Raw genomic sequence first — 22,400 nt, forward strand, 5'->3', positions numbered from 1 at the left:
CTTCTTGTTACCCGAACTCAGGTTAAATCTGCTCATGGTAACTGTCTCTCTCCTGTACCCACAAGGGTATCCTTTCACCACTGTACCCCCGGGGTTGGAGGCTGAGCACGGCCCACAGCAGGGAGGACACGGGGTGGAGGAGCGAGTATCTGTTGAACAAGTGGGTGAGAGCCGGCAGCTGGGTCCTCAGTGGTAACTAACATCCACCCGTCAGTCCCAACACAGCAGGTGCAATGAAGAGGCAGATGGGTCTCCTGCGATCCTATCCCTACCCTGAGTGCCAGGGCATAGGCTGCCCACCCTCCCGGTCCCAGAGACCCCCACGGCTGAAAAACCAGACGCAGGGGGGCAGGTAGAGTAACGTACTAACGTCTTTAATACAGTCTGATCAGATCAATTCACACCACGAGGTCAACCTGGGCTTGCTCACGTGTGACCCGAGCGAGGGGCACCATGTCCCCTCCCGCCAGCTCTCCTGCCTTCCGGGCTCCCAACTGCACTGACGCCCCCTCCCTCCCTGACCAGACTGCCATTTTTAAAATTTTGCATAAAACTATTTCTTCCATAGACTTCACCAATCAACTAGCCAAGTTAATTATGGTACATCTAAACAAAGTTTAATACTAACCCTAACTTGTGACTGCGGTTTACAAAGAGCTCTGTATCACCTGGGATAGCTTTCAGTAGCAATTCACTACAACTGGTCCTAAAAAATAATAACAATAATAATAATAATTAGAGAATTAAAACCCAACAGCAAGTTGAATGGTTAAAATCACGTAAGAACTGGAATTTGGGGTGGGAGTGTCCTCAACAGCTAAGCTGGTCCTAGTAGCAAAATGCTAGCCTCCAAGCAGGGCTCAGAAAGGTCTGGGGCCATCCAGGTCAAGGGTCAAGCTCAGAGGGCTCTTGGAGGACACTCGCCCCATGGTCCGTGGGATGCTGTAGGCTTCCAGCTTCCTTAAAGACAGTTGGGCTTCTGAGTTGTGTAAGTGGGTGGAAACCCTACTGTGTTTTCTTTTTTAGGAATATGAGATGGCGGAATGAGGGACTGGAGAGATGGGAGGGAACCAGAATCACTGAGGTCCCAGAAGGCCGTCGGGTATGGGTTTGGGTCGGGGGGTGACAAAGAGCTGGCCACCAGGAATTCCAGCTTCCGCCCGTTAGAGAAACTGGGACTGGTGTTGCCTTGGAGGCCTATGTAGTGTTTCCTGCCCTTGCCCCACACTGGGTCTCGCAGATATTTCCGCAGAGGGTCAGATGAGGACCTATTTCTAAAGACCGTGGGGGGGAACGAGCGGTGGAGAGGGATGGGACGATAAGGCGGGGTGGGGGTTAAAAACGAAGAAAAACCTCTCAGCTACAGAACCCAAAGACATCACTTCCCTCCGCATTCACAGCATTTCTCAGCAGTCCCCTGCGGTCGTTCCCCAGGGGACACAGCATCTGCCTCACTTCCCCTCAGGCCCCATGGGCTGCTGGTCAACCTCAGGGTCTACTAAAGAGGATGCAAACGCCGACTGAACAATCTGAAACCCGAAGGACTCGAGGAGAGACATGTTCTGCTGGGGAGAGAAAGGGGAGCTGAGGGCCGGGCCCAGGTCCCCCAGGGGGCCCCCGAGGGCCCGCACATGCACCTTCTGGATGTGTTTGTTCAAGTAGGACTTGGAGCGGAAGAAGCTCCCACATTCAGGGCAGGGGTACTTCTTCTCCCCGTCAGACTCCATCTTGTTTTTGGGGACCGCCATGTCACAGGAGAAGGAGCCATTGGTGCTCTGCTTCTCTGGGGTCTTCAGATCGCTGGCGTCCGACAGGTCACCGTAGGAGTCAGAGCTCTCAATCGGATCCTGATGTGAGCATTTCTGGCCTTCTAGGAGAAAACAGAACACAGAGCAGAGATGAGGCCAGGCTTTGGAGGTGCCCCCTCCTGGAGGGGCTGTGAGGAGCCAGCTCACAGGCCTGTGGAGGGCAGCCGATGGCCATCCACTGTCCTGGCAGAACCCACCGAGGTTCAGCTGGTCAGTCTGGGAGCCTGGTGTACCTACGGGGGTGAGAGAGCAGGGCCCTGGGGCTGCCAGCCTCCCCTGCTGAGGACTCTTCATGCAGGTGCACACGTATCGCTCACCATCATGTCAGCCTGCTTTGAGGAAGGGGGTATGGAGAGGGGACCTCCACTGCTTCTGCCCAGAACGACTCAAAGACCCCCAACTCCTAGGCGCTCTCTTGGGTGCCTCTAAAGGTGAAACAGCTGTTCTGAGGATGCCAAACAGGTATGTCAGTGGCCTCGCCTTTGCACCAGACTAGCTACACCCTAGCAAGGCAGACCCGAGCTGCAGGGTCCTCAAGTCAGCAGACCCCACTGATGGTTGAGACGGAAGCCAATCCCTTCCCAGTGCTGCAAACACACGCCCTGCCCTTACCGCCTTCCTTCTGCCAAAACCTTTCCTGGGCCAGCTGGCCAAAGCACAGAGGTTATAAGCAACTTTGAACAACTCAGTTGGCTGGCTGTCCCCACGCAGGGCCCAGGACAAGCTGGACCTCAAGACAACCCTCACTGCTTGCTCTGCCCTGCCTGGCCCACAGTGGGGTCCTCCACCAACCAGCAGCTTCCTGCCTGGGTTCAGAGCGCCATGCCAGGAAGGGAGGTCTGTGATGGGAGCGTGGAGCATGCCATCTCTGCCATCCACCAAGCCCCTGGCATCGTCCCCAAGGCAACAACGACTTGAAATACCGCAGAACCACAGGAGTCAACAAGTGAGGGTGGGGCTCAGGGAGCTCTCTGCAAACCATCTTGGAGAAAGAAGCAGTCAGCTCATTTACCGCCATGCATCTCACAAACGCAGCCAGAAGAGGCCCTCTGGAAAGGGCTGCTCACAGCAACCAGTCACACCTACCAAGGGGGAAACCAGCTTTGGCTCCCCCTGCCCTACAGGGTCAAAGGAGTAAGCATTCAGCCACAGCTCCGCACTACCCTGTAAGGGCCACAGGCAACAGACAAGCCCAAAGTAACTCATCATGCAGGGCTCCTCTTCCTGCCCTGGGCCTGGGACATCCCTGCAGGGCTCTAGACAGCCGAGGCTGGCCGGGAGCAAGGGAGGAGGGCTGGGGACGAGGAGGCGGGGGCTGGATCACGGCAGTGCCCTAAAGCCTCACTCACTGCCCCGGAGTGAGATACCCACTGGGACTTTTGTCCTGGAGGCCACTGCCACTCAGATCTCTGAGCCTCCTTGAGGCGGCCAGCAAGCTGGCAGCCTTCCCGCCTCCCCACACCCGGCCCAGCGCCCCCACAACACAGTCTGCGCAGAGAAGCAAAGTGCAGAGCAAGGGGTCGCTTGCCTTTGTTGCCATAGGTCCTGGCGCAGTGGAACGCTGCTCCCCCATTCGGTATGGGCTCCTGGTGCCTGGAGACCTGGGGAAGGGGAACACCGTGGTGGGTTTTAACATGGACCTTTAAGTAGGAGGCAGAGGAGAAACCTAAACAAGACAAAAGGAGATGAGATCCCGCGGCCAGCACAGAGATACCTGTCTGCTTCCCCCAAGCCTCTCCTCTGGCCGCTCTGGCTAGCATTCCCAGGTCGGCGGCACCTGGAAGGGGCCCCGGCTTGGCTCAAAAACAGCTGCAGCCACGGAGCCACCTGGCTCAGAATGAAGAGAGGCACTGTCCTGGAATCCGTTTCTCTGCAGAGCCCACTCTGCAGGTCTGCGGTGGAGGGCCCAGGCCGGCTGCCTGGACAGACGGGTAGTTGAGATCCTGCTCCTGCCTGGGCCAGAGGCCAAATGCCTCTAGGCTCACTTGGCACCTCAGCAAGGAGTGGTCTGAGTGGAGGTCCCACAGCCCCGGGTCAGCTGCCGGAACCAGGGCTGGCAATGTAGCCAGAAAAGTACACGGGGCTGCAGGGCCGCCATGGGCTGCCAGCAAGAAGGCAGCGGCTCCCTAACACTGGTCAAGGGTGAAATAAACCAGCCGGGGGGCAAGATGAAATCCCGAAGGAATGGCTCCAGGAAGACTCCTTCTATTTCTTAGGACGTGTTCTGCTTTCCTAACTTTTTCACCTTCAGAATAACTGGATTTAGTAACTGTGTAGACTTCTTAAAGAGTAGGGAAAACTGGAAGTTACGTTACAGGAGTGTAGTTATCTCTTATTCACGGTGGTCTTTTCGGTTCAGTTCTGGAACATCCATCGGGTTCTCTTACGGAAGAAACAGGGATAATCTCCGTCTTTATTTTGGGGGAGGGGCAGTCCAGCCCAACCCAGATGCTCTGGTCCGTTTGAGCCACGTGAGGTCTCAGGCCGGGAAGAGGAGGTCTCCACCAACGTGCATGCCACTCATGGTCTGAGGATATGGAACCAGGTGGGCTGGTCAAGGATTGGAAGGGGTCTTCAGCAGGAAGTGAAGCTTTTTAGCCTAGGGTCCTCTTGGAGGACCAGTGCCTTGCCCGTCCACTGTCCCTTTAATCCACTCCAGATCTGGCTGGCACATTCTCAGGTCTTTTCATGCCCTTTTAAAGGTACAGTTCCAGGGCAACAATGGGATCCATTATTGAGAAGTCAGAGGCTGGTGCGTCCTGTGTCGTGTCTGCACAAGGCCCCGCTGGGAGAAGCCTGGATTGGCATGACCTTTGGAACGCTGCTAGAACCACAGCAAAAGTTCACCTTCAGCAAGTGGCGGTGGTGCACCAGGGCCCAGCACACTGCACGAATCATTCTGCAGTACTCCCCTCCCCCAGGGGCTGGGAATTATTGCACCTGTTTTACATATGAAAAACGAAGGTGCTTGCTGAGGTTAAGTAACTTGCGTCTCCCGTACAGCTACTAAAAGGCAGAGCCTGGGCTCCAACCCCAGGACCATGTGTCATATGTGGTCCTTAACCACTGGGCAGACTCATTCTAATTGGTTCCTTGTCTTGGCCCTGGTCCGAGAAGCATCCCTTGGACTTCCGCAGCAGGTTTCGTTATCACCATTTACACTCACGTGCTTCGCTTCCATCAGAATGGAAGCCGTTGCTAGACACCAGCTGACCTACGGAAGCTTGTTTAACAAACGCTCCCCCGACAATAGTGCCTGGTGGCTCTGGAGGAAGTGGGGGACCGAGTGAATTTTCCTTCCTTTCCTGACACAGCTACTTCACAGACCCACCTGGGCCCGATGCTGGTGTCCGGACCTGCCTGCTAGAGCGAATTGTCCCATGCTGTGACCAAGTGGTCTGCCTGACACGGGGGACAGACTGGCTTAAGAGGATCCCATATAAACATTCTTAAGAGGGTAGGTGTCAGAAATGAGTGGACGAGGCTAAAGAGAGAGGGGACCATAGCACCCTGTTCAGTGCTGTGCCCCCAACAGCCAGCACAGATATCAAACCTTCCTGATGCTAGGATGATGCTATTTCAGAAGGGAAATTTTTTTCTTTGTTTTTTTTATCCTTTGTGAGGCCTCTGACGTGATCAGCATACCCAGCCAGTGGTGCAATCAAAGGAACGGACAAGGAGGGAACGAGCACCAGTAATTATTATGTTTACTCCTCGTGGGGAGAGCGATACCCAGGGAACACAGCAGATGCTCAACCAGAACGTGCTGCTTTTTCCTGAAAGACAGTCTGAGAAACACACGGCCGGGTCTCTCGACTTCACCCAGCTGCAGACTGTACTATCTATAGCAAAACCACATGGCGAGGTGGCAGGAGCGGATCCACAGCTGCCACTTACAGCCCAGAATTTAAACACAGAGCAACTCAGCAGCCAACTGTTGGGCTAAAACAGAAGCTGAGTTTCTGAGCCGAAAACATCCTGAAAGTCAGAAATAGCCTGAATTCTGAACTCACCTGCCCATTCACCACTGGTTAACCAAGAACCAAAGGGGGGGCTTGATCCAGGCGCCAGAGTGTTGGAGACGCGGAGCTGGGCGCCCTTGCCACTCCACTACAGCCAACGCGCCGCCCTCCCCTGCACTCCGGAGACGAAGTCCGCGTTAACCAGAGGCTACTGCTCCTTCCCTGCATTTTCTTGTCTGTTGTGCTGCATTGCACACCCCAGACGCAAACCCTCCTTTTGCAAGTTCCACATCCACGCAGGGGTCGGGGCCTCCTTCTCCTTGTCCAGACCTTGGTGGGGCCGTGCCCAACTGGACCACTCCCGGACGGGGGCCCGGAGTCGGTTTGTGCCGTTCAGTCCGCGGTAACGGCAGGCTGTCTGTGCCCTTGATGGGCACTGGCCACAACTTGTACGCCCACCTCTGACCGCGAAGACGACTTCCCCTACCTTTTAAGCAATGATGTTGGAGACCAGCTGCTGCTGCCTCTGTCAAAGGCAGATTCCCGGTAAGCTATCCCTCTTCCTCATGATAGTACGTATGCATCTACACAAAGACACTGCTACAGAAATTTAAAAAGAAAGGAAGACAATTCTGGTGATCTGCCAGGGCCTTCTCTCCTTCCCACCGATCGATTTAACTGATATCCTCAACTTGAAAACCAGGGAAGAAGCTCTGCTCGCCATCATCCTCTCCACTGCGAATTATCTTCCTCTACACAAGGTATGACCCCCATCCCGATATGTCTCTAGGACCAAGACAAGGCCGTCTGTCTCAAACGTGGGGCTAGAGCGGCCAGGCTGCCTCGCATCTCCTCCACTCTGCACAGGTAAGAGATGTTTCTGTGGCCAAGACCGAAAATGGAAGACCTATCGGCAGTCGACGGCTCAAGAATTGCTGGGCTTGGAGGATCTCGGATGGCACTTGGAAATTCACTGGATGCAACCTCACCATCCGACCAGAGGGCTGACGTCAGCCTCTGCTCGAACCCTTGTTGAGGATCAGAACATTCATTTATTCATGCAGCTCCTCCCTGTACCCACAGCCTTGGTGGCGGGCAGGGCAAAGGATGACTCTATATTCCGAGTCCAGTGTCTCGATGTCTTATTCCTCGGAAAACTGTTTTCTTCTCTTTTCTTTTCCCAGGAGGAATCTCTTCCTACTTCTGCCCAAGAAGGGAATCCAGAGGTGGAATCCTGCTCCTTCTCTTCTGGTAAAAAAGGAAATTGTTGTCTCTTCCTTCTGGGTGGAGAAGGGCTGGACCAGAGCCTGCTTTTATCTTCTTGGAAGAATGGGACTTCCTGCTCTGGGTCTGAGACCAGCAGCTGTGGAGCCTACTATCCAGATGCTGTCTTGTCTTCTCTGAGATAAGGTGGCCTCTGCTTTTACTCTTCCCGTGTCTCCATCCCAGTCCGGTGGCTGCTACCCATGTCCTCTTCACCAGGCCCAGGAAAAACAAATCCTGACAGACAACAGTTGTAGGCTTTGCCACATCAGAGCTCTCATAACTGATCAGTTTGCCCTGCTGTTGCCGGCTGCTCTTAGCTCTCCTCTCCTCCAGAGCTGAGCCTCCAAGGGTATGGCCCTGGGTCTCCCAGCAATTCTCCCCGGACTCTGCAATCTGGCCTAGGCTTTCGGGTTTCTCATTAGCATCTTTCTCCACTCTCCTTGGTTCCTGCTTCTAAGCTTCCTTGAGAGCTCAACCTTGAAACTTTGAGAGAACTAAGGATGGCACGTCGTGGCAGGTTTAGAGTTATTTGGGGGTGCCGTCAGGAAGCCAGGTCAGGATGAAGCAAGACAAGAAAGTTTCTCTAGAGCTGGGGCAGCCATGGTCAAGATGGTCAACCACAGCCTGATACTTCCCTGTATGCACAACCCCACAGCTTACTACCTGGGGGAAGTACCCGCCAGGGAGGGCTCTACGGACATGTGAGAAAATAGGGCAGACACTTAAGCAGCTTTTATTACCACCTCCCTGCTTTCACTGCAAGTGTCTTGGTGATGCAAACAGCGACATCCAGCGGCCTCCAAGGCAAACCCCAGGAGCGCAATCCCAGGGAGACACAGCTTCAGGGCACCCAGAACACCCAGCTCTCAGCAATCTTCCTCCACCAGAGAACTCAGGGCACATGGAGACAGCACAGCACCCAAAGATTCCAGCCAACGTCTGCAGGGATGTTTTGCAGGCCCAAAGCAGAGTGTCAGGGAGCCGGGTTTCCTACCACCACTACGAAGCGTGAGCACGGGGCCTCCCACGTGCACAGCACCTTGAGGGGTTCAGGGAACCTTCATCTACCTGGTGTGCTGGGACCCTCACAACAACCCTGGGAGGGGAGCAAGGGGCTGTTCTTAACCCCACTGAAGCAATGAAGAAACTGATGTTTAGAGAAGGAAAGGGAAAACTTGAGGTCACAGAGTAGGGTGAGATGGGAAGGGCTAGGTCCCCTGACTTCTGGTTCAGCACTCAATCCACTAAGCCACACCCAAGACTTCCAGAAGCATTGGGACAAGGGTGTCCTGGGAGACAGGACTTCCCAGCAATGTCCACACCTGGCCAAAGCAAGCGCACCGTGCAAAAGCATCCTCACACCCCCAGCAGACAGCTGCCCCCACGCCCCTCAGCAGAGACACGGCGCAAGCCTCCTCCACTGACACTGTGCTGGCCAAACACAAACCTCAGCCCTTCCAACAGCCAGCACGCCCTGGCAGAAGCTCAGGTGCACGACAGGCCCATCGGACACAACAGCAAACAGCAGGGCCACACAGCCAGACGCCACCGAGGCTGACCTCGGCAGCCAGCACGCTACCCTGCTCAGAACACCTTCCCTTTCCCGTTCTCATCAAGGCCACCGTCTTTCTGGGTCTGGGCTCTTTTCTGATCATTTGTGCTAGAGAGTTTCGGATACTTATCCATCTCCAGACTCAACCTCCTTCCCTGGCTGCTCAACTTCACGTGCTAGTGAATCAGCCAGCACAAGCTCGCAAGCAGGAGCCCTTTTCTCTCACCAGTCAGGGCCCAGTGACTCTCCCACCAACACTGACAGTTCAGTGGTACCTACAAACGCACCGACCCTGCCACCGGAGCCGCGGATGCTATGGGCCCAAACTTGGGAACAACACTCCTTCTGTTCCCACTGGCTGATCTCCTGGGAACTCCTATCCCAAGCACCCTAAGTCTCCTGGAAAGGAAGGGGTGGGTGGCAAGCAGCTAGCTGGACAATGATGGTGTTTATCATTCAGCAGGAGCGGAAGGCTGGCCGTTCAGAGAATGGAGTCAAAGAGGCAGGGCGGTCAAGACAACCCCAGCCTCCCACACAAGCTCAGGCCCACCGTCTGGACAAGAGGAAAGAGCAGGGCGGTTACCTCGATTGCAGATGCTGCAGAAGTTGCTGGGGCCCTCGCTGTGCTTCTTCAGGTGGTCTGCCATGTATGCTGCCCGCAAGTACTTCCCGCACACCTGGCAGGGCACCTTGTCTTCATGACAGGCCAGGTGGGAGCGCAGCCGGTCTCGGGTGGCGAAAGAAGCATTGCAGGTCTGAGGGCAGGAAGGAGAAGGGGATGAGGTGAAGGCTGGCGTTCCCCGCCCGACTCCTCACCAAGCACACGGTGAAAGGAAACCATCGCTGGCCAACACGTTTGCCTCCCTGTATAAAGACAGCTTTAGAGTGTGGGCCAGACTTTCTCTCCACCAGGCCAAGGAGCGGCTCTAATTTCCCACAATGGGTCCCCACTGGACACCTGAGTTGGACTTCCTGGCTCCGAGGGCTACCGCGACACGGCACACTAAGTTCTGTGCTCCCCTACAAAAGGAAGATGAGGCATTTGCTCATTTGTAAACACTAAGAATTGACATCAGGTGCACTGACTACAAGGGGATTGACAGGAGTGTTCCTGGCATCTAAACAGACCAGTCACCCTGGGTTTCCCCAGTTGCTTTAGACACAGAATTCAGTTTATCCACTTTATTCAAAAGTGACGTTAGTCTTGGCCACAGGGAAATGGAAAGGAAAGGCAACACAGAGCACAGAGGTGGCTCTTCATAGTCTCGTGAGTTTGTCCTGAATCAGCAGCCCATAAAACACAGTGTCAAGTCCACTAACACGAGAATTAGCCCAGAGGAGGAACGCCAGAGGCTCTGGGATCCTTCGTGCAACGTTAGGCTGGGGCGGTGCTGGCAGTAACAAGCAAGGTGACCCTACTCTGCACTGACGGAGCGCTCCTTCTGTGCCAGGCAGGCACCTCGCCCAGCCTGCTAGAGGTACCAGTCTCAGGCGGCCCGTCCCTCCGAGGCAGGCAGCACTGTCGCCCTCCCCGAGTGTGGCCACAGAAAGTCGTGCCGAGGGCACCTACTCACAGCCAGGTCCCAGGTGCACATACATGACTCGGGCGATGCCGTTGGGCACCGACACCCTGGGAGGGCCCAGGATTTCCCATGCCTAGGACCTGACTCAGTCACAGTCCGGGATCACCCAGCAACACCCCTTCCTCAGCTGGGGCCCGCACCGGCACCCAGCCTTGGGGTCACAGAATGCCAGGAAAGCCCTCAGGAAAGCTCAGTCTGGCGCCTTGTAAGCAGTTTTGGTTCTCTGGAGGTGTTTCAGGGGCTCCAGTCAAGTTTGGCTCATTTTTCTTTCTGCACGTGTAGTGGTTTAGAGCTGCAAGAGAAAGCAACATCCCCCTTTAACTGCATTACAGGCCAAACGTTAACCCGCTGAGGACCTGCCGCCCTGTTAACTGCCTAGGAGGGAGATGCTCCTATCTCGCCTGTTCAACAAAGCACGTTCGGAATCCCGAGACCTCCAGGTGAGTGTCCAAACACTGTCGCCACATACATTTGTCTGTCTCCTTACTGCACAACCAAAAGCAAGAAACAAACGCGTGCGACACCGGGGAGGCAGAAGATGTCACCGCTGTCCCCCCGCAATCCCAGATGTCTGTGCACCGGGACAGGCTTTGCTGCTCTGTCGTTATCTTTTAGGTAAATGTCGCAAATTCGAACAGAACAATAGACTCTAGTAAAGTACAGCTTTTGTTTGTTTCTTACATTGAGTTTATTTGTTTGACAAATGAGGAAGTTTATGAAGCGATGTGCCCAGAGCACGTGACTCAGCTACCAGAGAAGGCGGCAGTCTACACACTGCGCCACGCCAGGCCCACACCCCACCAGCCCTTCCGGCTGCCCTGAGGTTCCTGTCTCCCCTGATTTACAGCCGGGAAGATGGAGGCCCTGAGAGGAGAGGAGACCCCTGGCCTGTGAGCCAGCCCGAGCCTGTGCTCTCACCACCTCCAGGCTCAGCCGAGGTGGCTTCTGGTCCGTGAAAGGGGCTGATGCTTTTTATCACGGTGTACTTGGTAGCCAGGACTCGCCTGAGAGGGGCAGGTGACAGGACTGTGCAGGGACACTCCAACATTTAGGGGCCTCGGAGAGCACCATGGGTGCTTGGTCTCAAGGCCACAGGTGGGCTCCCCCTCCTTCTGGGACCTCATGACCCAATCATAGGCCACCGTGTGGGGGAAACGGAATCTTCCCCCTAGCTCACCGGCCTATGAACCTCACAGAGAAAGGGCTACCGTGAACACCCTCGGGAGGGTGCACCTGTCAATCATCCACTGTCCAGAGCCAGTTTTGCCAGCCAGTCACCTGACTACCGCCCCGCCAATGCTGAGAGGCAGGGCGGTCTGTGTCTCAGAACTCAAAGGAACCAAATACGGACCAGGTGTGAGAAAAGGCAGCTGAACGGGCACATTCAGGGTTCTGCCTCCCATGTTCCCTGGGAGCGGGGCCACTAGGAGGATATGAAAGGGATGCCTTGTTTCTCTTGCCAACTTTCTCTTGCAATCTGTCCCTTAAAGCGCTGCCTGTCGTACTTTGCTACCTAAAGATAATGGACAGCCGAACCTCAATTATCCACAAGTGGATTATCCATCTGGAGGATTAGCTAAGCAAAATTAAAATCCCAGACCAGGCTGCCTTTCCCCACCTCATCCTCCACTGATTATCTCTCCAGGAATGAAAGCTAACTTTAGCCTGAGCAAACATAATTAGGAATGTAAATCTGCTGCTGGGGGAAGAAAAAACACACAAACCAACCAAAACTCTCAGTGTGTTACAAAGCCAAACTGAAGCGATTGTTGGCTTTTCTGGGCCAGAACTGACCCTTCATAGCCGAGTCCCCAAGGTTTTCCTGGAGAATTTTGAAAGTGTGTGAGTCTGAGTCCAGACCTGCCAGAAGTTCAGAGCACACAGGACAAAAAGAGTCTGGTTACGTGACCCAGGAGAGACGCAACACAGAAGAGTGGCTTGGGGAGAAACCTATCAAAGAAGGGGACATGCAGAACCTCAGGCCACACAGGGGAAAGGCACTTCCCTTCCGGGAGACAGAGGAGCCCGGCTAGGACAAGAGGGAACCTGCAAGTGGTGCTGGGAATGGCTGCCCTGCCCACAGCCCTGGGCTCAGGGGGCCTGCTCTCCTATGGGCATTCGCCAGGTCCCAGCCCAGCAAGCGTGAGCTTGGGTCACCTGTGGTCGCTGGCACTCAACACTGAGCCCCAGTCATGCTCCCTCCCCCCACCCCCGGTTTTGCTCCATCCCAGACTTCCTAAGACTTTTCTTCCCAAGGGCTGAGCAGCTCAGAAATGGGCCCCAGTGGTACCAGGGACACGAATGCACCCCCAACCTTTGATGGCCTCTGAGGTCTGCCAGCCTCAGGGTTTCCAGAGCAGCCTTTTCCATAGTCCTGGGAAAAGGTCTAAGGACAATGCATGGAGGCCCAGAACCATCGGCCTTACTGATCCCTTTCTTCTTGAGGGTGTCACCCCCCTTATTCCCACCTCCACTCATTCCTTCTCCAATCAGCGATCCCTCCAGCCCAAGCTACCCCACTACCCCCTGAGAAGTGGAGCCAATGGAAGCAATGGGAGAAGTCTCAGTCACTCTAGCCTCCCAGCTTCAGGCTGAGCTCCCCGTGCGGGACGTGCTCTAGCCCAGTGCACTCACAGATCCAGCAGTGCGTGGCCGTCTGGGCCAGTTAAAGACATTCAGGCCCAGCCACAAGGAGACTTGTGAGTCCCTGCCAAGCCCAAGGGCTCATGCCCCGACATTTGGATGGTCTTTTCACTCAAGCGGTGGCACCAGCCTCGGTAACTGCCCCCTTCTGTCCTCTGTGGCATCAGGAACGGCTGAGAGGTATAGGCCAGTTTTGCAGGGGCCCAAGGAACCAACTCCTAGCGAGCTGTCATTTCACCCCTGCGGCTCCCAGAATACACACCGCGAACTACAGATGCCCCTGCTGGTTACCCAGGCCCAGGCACGCAGGCCGGCTGGCCGGCCCGGCCCAGGAGCGCCCGTGTCCTCGCGAGAGGAGCGCGGGCTCTGGGGCTGGAGGTGGGCCGGCGGGTCTGTGACCACGCTGGAGGGAGTGGGCTCGAACCCCGAGGGACAAGGATGTCGGTGTTACGACACAAACCGAGGACAAAACACACAAAGCCTCAAATGTTAGAATTAAAACTTTTATCATCACTCCTGTTATCCCCGCGGAGTCTGCAGGGGCTAAGGGGCACACCACTGGGATCCGGGGGCGGGGGGCTACATCTGCGTTACCAGCCCCCAAAGCTATACACTGGGGTAACCCAATATAAAGCTACTGGTTAGTCTAGTTCCTGAGCAGACCTGCTAATAAACCTCAAAAACACAAAAGTCTAATTCACTAGCCAGAAATGAAAGCAGGACCTGTCTGAGTGGGAAGGGAAGAGGAGGGTAACGCGGGGTAATCCAGGTGGAGTTGCCCCAGAGTCTGCTCTGGAGGGGCATTCACTTCCAGGGTGGGGGGGGAGGGCGGCCAGGTCCCGTTCAAGAAACCCCATCTCAGGGGAGGGGAAGCATAAAAGCCAGTGGCTTGGTTCCCAGGAATGCACTAACCTCCAGCACCACCCAGGCCAGGCTAGACTCCCAGGGATACCTGGAGGCTGGGGGGTGGGGGGTGGAGGGAACCAGGAAAGGAGCTTCTTGCTACCCCTATCTAGGATCCCTGAGCTGGGATAGACTCCAAGTCACCCTGGGGGGAACCAGGCGTGGGGGTGGGAAACTCTCCTGGCCTCTTCCAAAAGCAAGGGTCTCAGAGCAACCGCCACTCCCGTTCCCTCCACAAAAAACCCTCTTGGCGGGGGCCAGGCTAGCCTACAGGCCACTGGGGAAAGGCCCGGCTGCCCTCTGGGGCAGTCCAGCCCTGCCTCAGATATCCCGGAGGGGCCGGGCAGAAGAGAGCGTTGCTGGAGTGTGCTGGGCCCAGGTTTTCGAGGGCAGGGAATGATTTTTTTAGAGAAAGGGAAAAGGCGGTGTCAGGAACCGAATGGGACGACCTCCACAAAGCAGGCTGGGCAAAGTCCCATGATGGCAGGTCGCTAGGAAGAGATTCCAGGGGCGGCAGGCCGCTGCTGCTCCCAACCCACACCTGGAAAAAGGGCAGAGAGTGCAGGTTACCCCCCCAGGCCACCGGGCATGCCCCCACTGCCCTCTGGGCTCCTCCTACTCTGCCCGGCTGCTCAGCGCACTACCTGGGAGAGTCAGAATGTGCTCTGTGATGAGAAAATCAGAGACAGAGGGGAGGCAACGAGGCACAGACGGACCCCAGCAGCCCGACCCCTGGGCCATCATCCTCGGGAGAGGCCACCTAGCCTGGCTTCTGTGAACACCATCCACACCTGGCCCCTGGGGGCTCTTCGGCCTACCTACGACACGTCCGTCCCTCCCCACAGGTCTCCCTGAGTCCTCCCTCCTTGCCACCAGCAGGATAAAGAGAAGCAAGTCCCCCTACCAGAGGGTGTGGTAAGCATCCCACAACTCTGGCTCCCCCTCAGATTTCGGATTACGGGAACTTGACACAGGGAAGGGGAGGGAACCAAGGAGAAGAAAGAGGCATGTTTTCCATCTACACAGGAACGCTCAGTAGCCAAGAGAGGATACTCAAGTTTCTAGGTGCCACAGGGCCCCCAGATATCATTCAAGCAGACACACCAAGGGTGAGACTCTTGCCCAGCCTTCCCTACCTACTGCTGCACAAAGAACTCACGAGAAAGGAAACCTCCTGCTTTCCAGTCCTCAGAAAGGTTACACAGGTGCCAGCGCCCCTACCTACCCACCTACCCACCCTACCCACCCCCGCCGCCTTGTGCCCTCACCTGAGGGGACCCAAGAGGAGCTCCAACTTGGGCCAGGCTGCCTGGCAGACAAGCGGAAGAGCTGCTGGCTGGACCACCAGGAGCTCTTTACAAACCCCTCCCTCCCCATGGTGGCGCCTGCAAACTGCTGAGAACCAGAAGCCGGGCCCAGTGGGGTTACCGGTGCCCCCAGGACAACGCTTGTGCAACATGGCCCACCATCCTGGGAGCTGGCTAACACCAGGACAGGAAAGCTAAGCAACAGAGGAAAAATGGAGACAGGGTGGGAACAAGGACCCAACAACCAAGAAGGAGGGGACATCAGCGGTGGAGGGGAGGGGGCCAGGGGGAAGAACAAAGAAGAGCAGACAGACGAAGGGTGGAGGGACAGAGGAGGTGGTGTGCAAAGCGGTGGTCAGTCAGCCGGCCCAGCACACACGTCAGCGGGCCCGTGGCTGGGCTGCAAGAACAGCAGCATTCTCTTTCAGCCCAGCTCTGCCCTGGCCCAACCCCTACCTGACACTTGTGAGGCCGCTCAGAGGTGTGCACCTGCTTGATGTGTCCGTTCAAGTGATCAGGCCTGGAAAAGAGGGAACCAAGACAGACTTTAAAATAAGACCTCAGAAAATGGGGCCACACTCCTGGCCAGACCCCCCCACCCCCACCCCCACCCCACCCCACACTGCTGGAGAGCACTCCCTCTCCCCCACCCCAGCATGACAAAGACACAGTCACCACCCAGCTCTGGTTCCACAGGCCCAGGCCTCTCTGCCCTGGTTCTCCCTAGAGGGACGGGGAGTGAGCCTTTGCCTCGGACCATCCCTACCCACCTTCCCCCATCAGAAAACTCAGTGATTTCTATGACCTGAGGAGGTGGCTTTAGAATGAGACAGGGCCGCTTTGCTGCAGCCTTTCAGGGAGGGGGTATGGGTGATTCATTGTCCAGACTACAGCCCCTTAGAAATTCAGTATTCCCCTCCCCCAGCCTCTCCTACTGTGGCAGCCAATGAATGCCACCCAGATGGAATTCAGTCCCCAGAGGCCAAGGGATGGAGCCTTAAGTCCCCAGTTGGGCTGGTAAGCCAGATGCCAGCCAGAGCAGGTGGGCAGGGGTTGCCTGACCGGTAAGACTGGTTCCTGACTGGGGCCCCTCTGAGGGAGTTCTCCGTCCCTAGGTTCCACACAGAAGGTCCTCAGTATCCAGGCAAGTTAAAACCAGCCTTTTACTCTGGATATTCTCTTCACAGGAGAAACAAAACCACCCTGGCTCCCACAGAAGTCCTCAGGTTCCCTGTCAGAATCACTACAAAGTGAATCTAAAAAGACATCCTTCCCCCCCTTTTCTCTATATGCTGAGAACATAAAGGGGACCTGTGGGTTCAGCTGGGCTCTGGAGCCAGCAGGTCAGCGGTGATCAAAGATTTCAGTGTTGGGAACCTGAGACTCCAGGTCCCAAGCTCTGTGCCTTGTGCCCAAGGGGCTGTGAGGGGCAGAGCTGGAACCCACCAGTCTCAGCCAGTGCTGAGTGCCGGGAGATTTGGCGGCACAGGAGTATAAGGAGTCCGAGATGCGCTTGTTTCTGTTTCAGTGTCTCCCTCGGCAGCCATTCAAGAGGGGAAAGTCGCTGGACGAGCCAGCCCCCCCGCCCCCAGAGGGGGCCCCACGCCTGGTGCCGGAAACACAAAGGGAGCCCAGGGAGAAGAATGGTGAGGCCCGGTGGCTGTGGCCTGAGGAATCCAGGCCCCTTCCCACCAGGCCCCAAGGAAGAGAGACAGTAGGGCAGGCCTAGGGCCAGAGAACTTCCCTGCAGGAAGAGAAAGCATCTTCTTGGCCTCACCACCTCAGAAGCAGGGCCATTTCACTCTCCCCAAACCAGACATGCCCCTATAAAAGGTCAAGCGACCCTCACCCTCCCTGATCTCCCACGAGCCAGAACAGGACAGGTCATGGTGGGGTGGGCACCATCTCTCACCTGGAGAAGCCTTTCCCACAGCTCTGGCAGATGTAGGGCTTGCCCACGGACCCGTCGTGAGACCGCACATGGTAGGACATGCGATCTTTCCTCTTGAACCTCAGACCACACACAGGGCAGGAGTAGGGCTTCTCCCCCGAGTGGGAAAGCTTGTGCCGATTGAGATGGTAAACGTCACGGAAGATCTTGCCGCAGATCTCACATGCCACCTGCTTCCTGGTCCGGCTCCTCTTTCTGGGGCCGTCGGGGTCCTCAGAGACAGGCAGCCCATTCTCACCCAGCCTGGGAGGAGGAAGGTCGATGTAGCCCAACTGGAGGCTTGTGACACCGTGCTGGGCCTCATGCTGCCGGAGCCGGTTGGCATCAGTGAACACCTTCCCACAAAGGCCACATGGAAGGATGCCTGCCTCCCTCAGGCCCCCTGGGGACCCGAACATTGAGTCCAGCAGGTTGGCCTTCCTTGGGCGGCCCCGGCCTCGTTTGCCAGTCAGGGGAGGGGCACTGGATGCCACATTGGGGAATGGGGAAGTCAGTAGTTGGGGAGACAGGGGTCCAGCCACCATGGGCAAGCGGTCCACCCCGGGTAACACAGGCAGGGAAGCTTGGCTGGCAATGGCTGCACCAGCTGCCCGAGCTGCCTCCTCCTCAGGCTGCATGCTGCCTGCGATGCCATTGCTGTTGGCTGCCAAGGCTGCCCCGTTGGTCATGTCCAAAGGGAAGCCCAAGTCCGAGGTCCCAGGGGGACGAAACAGCATGATGTCAGCCCGGGCTGGGGGCACCAGGATCTGCACATTAGACTGTTTGATGACTTCCTGGCAGATCTCAATGACCGACCTCATCAGTAGGAACTTGGCAGCCGTCATGAGCTCGGGAAAGCTCTCCAGGCGAACCACAATGCGAGAAGTGTAGGCAAAGTCCAGGATGTCCCCGAACACCTTAGAGCTGATGGTGTGCATCTCCAGCTCCCGGCTGCCCCCAGCGCCGCCGCCCGGGGCCGCCGCTGGGCCCCCCACGTCAGCGGGACCCCCGTCAGAAGCTCCGCCATCGCCCAATTGGGCGCTGAACACCGACTCAAAGTACTCGCTGCAGGCGGCCAGCACGGCGCGGTGCGCTGGGAAGCTCTCGTCGCCCACCCGCAGGAGCACGTCGCAGAAGCGCCCGCCGTTTTTGCGCTGCTGGTTCAGGTTGTGCAGCATCTCGGTGCTGTGCCTGCTCACCTGATAGGTGTAGCAGCCCGACGGGCCGCAGGAAGCATCGTTCACCCGCTCCATGGCCGCCGACCCCTCCCCACAAACCCGGCCGCGGCACTTTCCTGCCCTCCTCCCTCCCTAGTCAGCGACAAGAGGGGTGCAGCGGACGTGTCTACACTCCCCGCACGTGCCGGCCCGGGCTCTATAGTCTCGCAGGTGCGCGGAGCGCACACGCCCCCTGCCCGGATCAGACTGTTTAGACAGCAGGGAGCACCATCCCCCACATAGCGGTCCCTACGCCGGCTGGATCGCGCGCTCCTAGTTCCTCTCAGCCCGCCCGCCTCCCTTTCTCGGTCTACCTCCGGGGGTAACAGAGCAAAGAGGTGCGCCCCTCCTGCAAACGCGCCTGCCACCTCCCCTCCCGCCCGCCAGGCGGCGCCGGCGCGCAGCCAATAGGGGCGCGCACGCGGGGAGGAGGAGGAGGAGGGGTCTGACGCGCAGGCGCGCGGGCGCGCGCCGCGGCTTTTCGCGGGCCCGCTGGGGGCGCGCGCTGCGTCCCCTGCAAAGCGCGAGCCGGGGCGGGGGCGCCGGAGCAGAGGAAACAAAAGGCGAAGAAGGCGGCGGCGGCAGGGCGCGCACTGGGGCGGTAGCACCGGCCGGGTTCCGAAGCCTGGCGGGCGGAGGAGGCGGCGAAAGCTGGAGCGGGCGGGCAGCGGCGGCGGTTGGGTGGGCCCTTCCCCGGGCCGGGCGAAGGCGGCGGCGAGCTGCGGCCCCGGGCTCCGTGTGTTCGGAGCGGAGGAAAGATGGCAGCGGCTGCACTTCCTCTTGCACTTTCACCCCTGGGGGGAGGAGAAGGAGGGGGCGATACCAACAACACCCCCCCCTCTCGCTTGCAGGAAAAAAAAAAGAAAGGGCAAGCTTGGTGTGGGGGGCTCCCGGCGCCCCCAGCCCTGCACGTGCGCACCCGGATCCCTGGCCTGGGCCGCCCCGCGCTGCAAACTTTCCACTTTCTTTGTGCCGAACGCCCCCCCCTCACCCAGCCGAGGATGCACGTCCCCCCTTCCCTATTTATACAACCCCCCCCGCAGCTCCGCTCCCCCCGCTTCCTGCCCCCCCTCCCCATTCCCCAGCTCCGCCAATGCTAGCGCAGCTGAGCCCCCGTCCAGCCCCCGCCTCCCCACCCCGCCCGCGGGGCCGGGGGCTGCAGCCTCAGCCCCCCCGGACCAATGCAAACGAAGCGCCAACCCAGCAAACCAGCTCCCACTGCCCCTCCCTCCCCGCCCAGAGTGGCGGCGTGCGGACGAGGCGGGGGGAGGGGGACCGAGGGGTGCTGATCTGGGCCCCCAGCCCCAGCTTGCGATGTGCACCAGTAAGTGGAGCGGGCTTCAGTTACCCTTCAGAGCCCACCTTTGATGCGCAAGATCCCCAGAAGTCGCCTGCCGACCGTCTTCCCGCTCCCAACCCTAGAGAGAGCCCGGGGTCCTGGCTGGGGACAGGCCGAACCTCCGGAGCTGCTTCTGCACCCCTCGCACCAACCGAACTGAAGGGGCTGCGTGCCCTAGATTGGTGGGGAGAAGAGGCCATCGTCCATGCTCTCCCCCAAACCGTACGCGGAGCCTTCTGCCCCGGGGAGCGGATAGTCAACAGCTCAGGGAGGCAACAACAGAGGCGAGGGCGGTGGACAGACGCTGGGATCCGCGCGCACCCCAGCAACCCCCAGGGAAGTGAGGGTACTGGAGGGTTTGGGGAGCGCCCTTTGGCTTCTAGAGGCTAGGAGCATCCCCAAGGTCTCGCCGAGCGCTCGGGCCATAGGCCCCGCAGGCAAGCCTGGGCGCTTTGTCCCCAGCTGGCCCGAGGATGCCGCCGCGCGCGCGGTTTGGACATCGAGATTAGCCTGCCGGGGAGGCTCTATAGACCGCCACTGGGCAGGCCGACTTGGAGCTCCGGGCTGAAGGCGCTGTGTGTGCGGGCGGGAAGTTCCCACAGTTGCAAAGAGAGAGCGAAGTATGTGTTCCAAACTTTCCACGGTTCCAAACTGAGCGCTTCCATTAAGAGAAGTGGTGTGTGTGGAGGAAAAGCATTCTGGGTATTAGCATGCAAATGAACGGGCCCGGCTTCCAACTCCACTCGGGATTCCCACCGACGCGCGCCTTCTCTGAGCCAAGCCTTGGAGGCTTCCGCGCGTGGCGCCGAGGGAGGATCCGAGTTCGAGAACTCTGCTCTGTGGTTGTGTGTTCCGGTGCCAGTCAGTTGGCCTCCCTGAGCCTCTCGATTAAACAGTTTTCCTAATATATTCACCTAATAGCAGCACCTGTCTCAGGAAGTGATGACGGCTCTGCATCGCACCTAATTCTGAGATGGGTCTCTTTCTCCTCACACACCCCCGCCCTTCCTAGGGCGTAGTAGCTGCCAAACGCCTGTTGGAGAGAACAAATGAAGATTAGAGACTTGAGGAGAAAGTTCCTGGACACCCATCCAGGCTATTTGTGTTGTAAACTCAAACTAGCTGTGTCACCTTCGGCATAACCTCCCTGAGCCAGAGCGCTCAGAGATTAGTGGGTGGATTCTGGAACCGGCAGGTTTTTTGTGTGTTCCAGAGTGCTGGTGGAAGCAGCGGCAAAGAAAGGTGAAGGGATATGATTATTGAGTGCCTATGGTATACACACATCATCTCTGCAAGATAGACGTAGCTGCAGCTATTTGTGTTCTATCCGTTGAAGGAATGGGAAAATGAGTGATTTGCCCAAGGCCACACAGATAATGGGAGAACCAGGAATCCAACCAGTTAACCTGAATGTGCCCCTTCCTTATCAGTGTCCTCTGAACCCCCCTTACTGGCTCTAGTGAAACAGAAACTCGATCATCTCAATTTGCTGTGCTTAAAAAACGATACTCTGACTGGATTCATCCCAGAGGGTTTACCCTATGAAGATAGATAGGTGCACAGTGCTCTTAAGACTCTCATCCATAGTGCACTCAGGAAAATGGGAGGTGGGTGCATCAGTATTTTGCAGATAGGAAGCTTGAGGCTGAGGGAACTTGAGTGAGTGGCCTAAGATGCTACCATGATATTTCGGCCAGAGACAAATCCAGATTCCAGTTCTGGCCGCATTTGCACATCACCTTGGCGTTTTATGGGAGGCCTATAATAATCTCTCGACTTAATAATTCAACCTTCAGTCTTGCCCATCTCTTAGGCTCCCAGAGGGTTCCATTCTGTACTCCGGCTGCAAGGCATGCTTATACAACACTTTTTGTTTTGTTTTGGTAATTGAGGTGAAATTCACATGAAACTTGCCCATTTTAAGGTGTAGTCAGTTGCATGTATTACATGCACAATATGGTGCTAGCAATACCTCCATCAAGTTCCAAAACATATTTGTTACACCAGAAGGAAATTGTGTATTCGTTAGGCAGTCACTCCCCACTGCCGGCTTCCTCCAGCCTCTGACGACCATCAGTCTGGTTCTGTCTATGGATTTACCTGCTCTAGATACTTAATATAAATGGAATCATATGATAGTTGAACTTCTGAGTCTGGCTTCTCTTACTTTGCATAATTTTTTGAAGCACTAGTACTTTATTCCTTTTTATGGCTGAATTCCATTGCATGCACGTATCATCTTTTCTTCATATAGTCATCCATTCACAGCCTTTTGGCTATTGTGAGTAGTACTGCTATGAATATTTGAGTACAAGTGTTTGTTTAAGTACTTGTTTTCAGTTCTCTCGGGTAAATGCATACAAGTGGGATTGCTGGGTCATATGATAATTCTATCTTTAACTTTTGCTGTTTTCAACAGCAGCTGTACCATTTTACATTCCTACCACACAGGTCTTATAAGTAATTTGAGAGCTAGTTAAACATCCCATTTTATGAATGTACATGCTGAGATCCAGACACGTTAAGTAACTTGTCTAAGGTCACAGAGCGAGGTCCAAATTAAAACCAAACTTTCTTGAGTTTCTGGGCCTGCATCTACTAAGAGCCTCGTATCTTCCTTCAGAGACCCAACTATCTGCCTGAGCATTTATTGACTGATTTGACAAACAGTCCAGTGAACAACTGAGTTAAGCATATTTATGAAGTTCCTTTTTATCCCTCAACATCTGTTGAGAGAACCCACTGCCACCTTCCCAATTTTCCAGGCTGCACCTTAAAAAGCTGCAGAGCTCACAATCCCTGTGTCTGTCTCCTGCTGCTGGCCTAGCTGGCCCTCTTCTGTTGTCATGGAAACCATGCACCTCCATTTTGGCAGTGCACCAGCTGGCCG

The 22,400-nt window shown here is 56.6% G+C and overlaps 2 protein-coding genes across 7 annotated transcripts; both read right to left on the reverse strand.

Moving 5' to 3' along the window:
- Positions 1 to 353: 353 nt before the first annotated feature.
- Positions 354 to 18,592, reverse strand: PATZ1 (POZ/BTB and AT hook containing zinc finger 1). Of its 6 annotated transcripts, none has more exons than XM_037052557.1 (5): positions 16,937 to 18,591; positions 15,481 to 15,544; positions 9,172 to 9,343; positions 3,337 to 3,474; positions 354 to 1,867 (listed from the first exon to the last, which is right to left on the reverse strand). In XM_037052557.1, exons 1-5 carry the CDS (start codon positions 18,205 to 18,207, stop codon positions 1,452 to 1,454), a joined length of 2,061 nt encoding a protein of 686 aa, XP_036908452.1. In that variant the 5' UTR covers positions 18,208 to 18,591; the 3' UTR covers positions 354 to 1,451. The 6 variants fall into 6 exon arrangements, with proteins under 6 accessions (XP_036908452.1, XP_036908451.1, XP_036908454.1 ...); XM_037052556.1 differs by having other exon boundaries at positions 354 to 1,870; positions 16,937 to 18,590; XM_037052560.1 differs by having other exon boundaries at positions 1,748 to 1,870; positions 3,337 to 3,409; positions 16,937 to 18,590.
- Positions 18,426 to 22,358, reverse strand: LOC118991343 (translation initiation factor IF-2-like). The gene is made up of 3 exons (XM_037052607.1): positions 22,305 to 22,358; positions 19,534 to 19,684; positions 18,426 to 18,965 (listed from the first exon to the last, which is right to left on the reverse strand). The coding sequence occupies exons 1-3, from the start codon at positions 22,356 to 22,358 to the stop codon at positions 18,445 to 18,447; spliced, it is 726 nt and encodes a 241-aa protein (XP_036908502.1). The 3' UTR covers positions 18,426 to 18,444.
- Between the last annotated feature and the right edge of the window lie 42 nt (positions 22,359 to 22,400).

This window comes from Sturnira hondurensis, unplaced genomic scaffold, assembly GCF_014824575.4.
Source record: "Sturnira hondurensis isolate 20B ecotype Veracruz unplaced genomic scaffold, ASM1482457v3 Scaffold0007406, whole genome shotgun sequence".
Taxonomy (NCBI): Eukaryota; Metazoa; Chordata; class Mammalia; order Chiroptera; family Phyllostomidae; genus Sturnira; species Sturnira hondurensis.